This window comes from Zeus faber (assembly GCF_960531495.2).
Source record: "Zeus faber genome assembly, chromosome: 11".
NCBI classification, from domain to species: Eukaryota; Metazoa; Chordata; class Actinopteri; order Zeiformes; family Zeidae; genus Zeus; species Zeus faber.
Genome location: NC_137205.1, coordinates 16,185,132 through 16,187,631, shown reverse-complemented (window position 1 = coordinate 16,187,631; position 2,500 = coordinate 16,185,132). Strand labels below are relative to the sequence as shown.

The following is a 2,500-nucleotide window of genomic DNA, read 5'->3' as shown; positions in this document are numbered from 1 at the left end:
GCTCCTGCAACGGTTTTGTCGGGGAAAGAAATCAGTGTTGCCTCGCAATAAACACATTTGAAACCTTTTACGAAACGTATCTGTCTAGTTTATTAATATTTGGTGGCTTGGGGGACAGTGGTTTGCGCTGTGGCATCACAGCGACACGGTTCTGGATTTGATCGAATAGATTTGATTGATAGATGCAATAACGTAATACAGAAATGGAAAAAATTCAGCCCTGTACAAATAATAAAAAGTTGTTTTTTTTTTTTAATTGGATGAATAGAAAATGTCAACAATTAAAAAAAATATATATATATATGTAAATACATATATGAAATATATAATTGCAGGAAATGGCAGATGTATGCATAGATAGATCTATATTGTAGGTGTACTATATGTATATATCATACTGCATGAATACTAAAAAGCAACAGACTGTTGACGTTTTCATCATAAACAACATTCCCCTGTGAAGAAATTCCATTCATCCAGCTTGGAACGCCTTGACTTGATCCCTGAAAGTCCGTGCAGTTCGCCCTCCGCGCCTGCAGGCGGCGGCGGCGGCGGCGGCGGCGGGGAGTCGTAAGACCGGCTCGCCGCGGCGCTTGGCCCCGTGAACTCTGACCCTTCGGCGACCTTCATGGCGTACATGTGAAAACAGAGCAGCGGCCTCGCTCTCTCTCGCTCAGATCGCTGCTTTTACCCCTTTTCGGCCAAATGGTGAGAACGCCTTCGAGATTGGCAGCATTTTATTTTATTTTTTTTTAACTTCGACTGCGAATCGGCTGCGGAAGCGCTTGGGCGTTTTAGTGGCGTGACATTAGCGCTGGTCTCCCTCATGTCGTTCCATGACGCTTCTCTTAACAGATGAGCCCGAGAGCTGTGGATAATATCATGTCTGTCAATATATATATTGAATGTATATATTTATCTATGTATATACTGACGCATGTGTATACAGTATTTCTATGTATAATATGTATATATTCTGTATAAATATATGTATTTGCGTGTTATCGCTGCGGGTCTCTATGCGGACGTCCATAACACTTAGTGCGACCTGTGGTTTTGAGGTTGAACGCTGCGTGGAGATGTGACGTTATTGTCATTTTTCTTTTCCCATAACTATTATTATCATTTTTATTTGTTATTCAATTCAGGGACTTTCATTGACATACACATCACTTAGTCATGCGCCTAGTAGATAGATGTAAACATGCACATACCTGTACATACTCTATATATACTCTACAAAGCTATAGTATATATACACAGTATATATATAATATATATATATGCACACACACACACAAATACATGATGTGTAGATACAGTAACTGTAATGAACCCCTGGTTATCGCCAACACCAGCCGTGGACACTTGGTTGGCCTAAGATGAGAAAACATGACTCCTCCTCCACCCCTCGTACCCTCCTCCACCCTCTGGTGACAGCCACTGCCGTGTCTCCCTTGCAGGCTAGGTACCTCGCCCAGATCGTTGTGATGGGAGCGCAGGTGGTGGGGCGGGCGTTTGCCCGGGCGCTACGACAAGAATATGCAGGTACGGTGCATGACTGGAATCAACGAGTTTACTGTTTTCAGGGTTCTGACTGTAATAAGTATTTCGTCCTCGGGAATGTAAGTACTGGAATACCTCGAAATTGGCCCCTGTTGTGCTGAAGCGCTTGAAAAGTCCTTGAAAGAAACGCCATCATTGAAGACCAGTGATATTCCCCCTGCTTTTGTTATTCAAATCGTAGCGTCGTAAACGTTTTCCACGATTTCTTTTTGTGAGAGATTATTCCGGGGATATGTCAATTTAATCTGGCATGGCTCGAAGTGGACACTTGTAAAGGTCACACTGAAAATTGAGTACATATGTTTGGCGTGAAGTCCTTGAAAATGAGAAAAATAGTGCTTGGAAAAAAAGTCCTCGGACGCCCTTGAATTTCATTCTGTGTTGCCAGAATGAACCCTTGTGTATTTTTAAATCCCGGATTAAAACATTTTGCTGACATCCCCTCCCCACGCCTCAGCCAGCCAGGCGGCTGCCCAGGCCCGTGGCCGCCCGGGGCAGCAGTCGGCTGCCACCTCCAGCATCACGGGGATGACCCTCCAGGAAGCCCAGCAGATCCTCAACCTCACCACGCTCTCCCCCGAGGACATCCAGAAGGTAATGTGACTTAATATAATATGCTACAACCAAACATACAACGCTTATGCATGCGTTCAGAGGTTGTCTATATTTGTCCTGTTTGTTATGTTCGTTACCGTTATCTTAACAGTGCAAACAAATAACCGCCCGGGACATTGTAGATAACACAACTCAACTCAACTGATACAGACATAATGTGGTTTATAGAAGGGTTTTATTTCTACATTCATCTATTTGTGTCCTCTGTGGACATGTCATTATCCTGAATGAAGACCCCATGCTGTTATCCGACCCGATTCTATCTGTTCTAGAACTACGATCACCTTTTCAAAGTCAACGACAAGGCAGTGGGCGGGTC

At 43.7% G+C, this 2,500-nt stretch overlaps 2 protein-coding genes across 2 annotated transcripts in view; both read left to right on the top strand.

The window, feature by feature from the left end:
• Nucleotides 1–58, top strand: part of coro7 (coronin 7) — a 120,109-nt gene extending 120,051 nt beyond the window's left edge. The window contains exon 28 of the mRNA XM_080009133.1: nucleotides 1–58. This exon is cut by the window's left edge and continues 1,403 nt beyond it. The gene's annotated coding sequence lies outside the window, so the exon portion shown is untranslated.
• Nucleotides 59–600: 542 nt separating this feature from the next.
• Nucleotides 601–2,500, top strand: part of pam16 (presequence translocase associated motor 16) — a 2,692-nt gene continuing 792 nt past the window's right edge. Inside the window, exons 1-4 of the mRNA XM_080009135.1 lie at nucleotides 601–708; nucleotides 1,464–1,548; nucleotides 2,024–2,160; nucleotides 2,454–2,500. The exon at nucleotides 2,454–2,500 is cut by the window's right edge and continues 19 nt beyond it. Of these exons, the coding sequence (XP_079865261.1) occupies nucleotides 706–708; nucleotides 1,464–1,548; nucleotides 2,024–2,160; nucleotides 2,454–2,500 (272 nt within the window). The 5' untranslated portion in view covers nucleotides 601–705. The remainder of the gene's footprint in view (nucleotides 709–1,463; nucleotides 1,549–2,023; nucleotides 2,161–2,453) is intronic.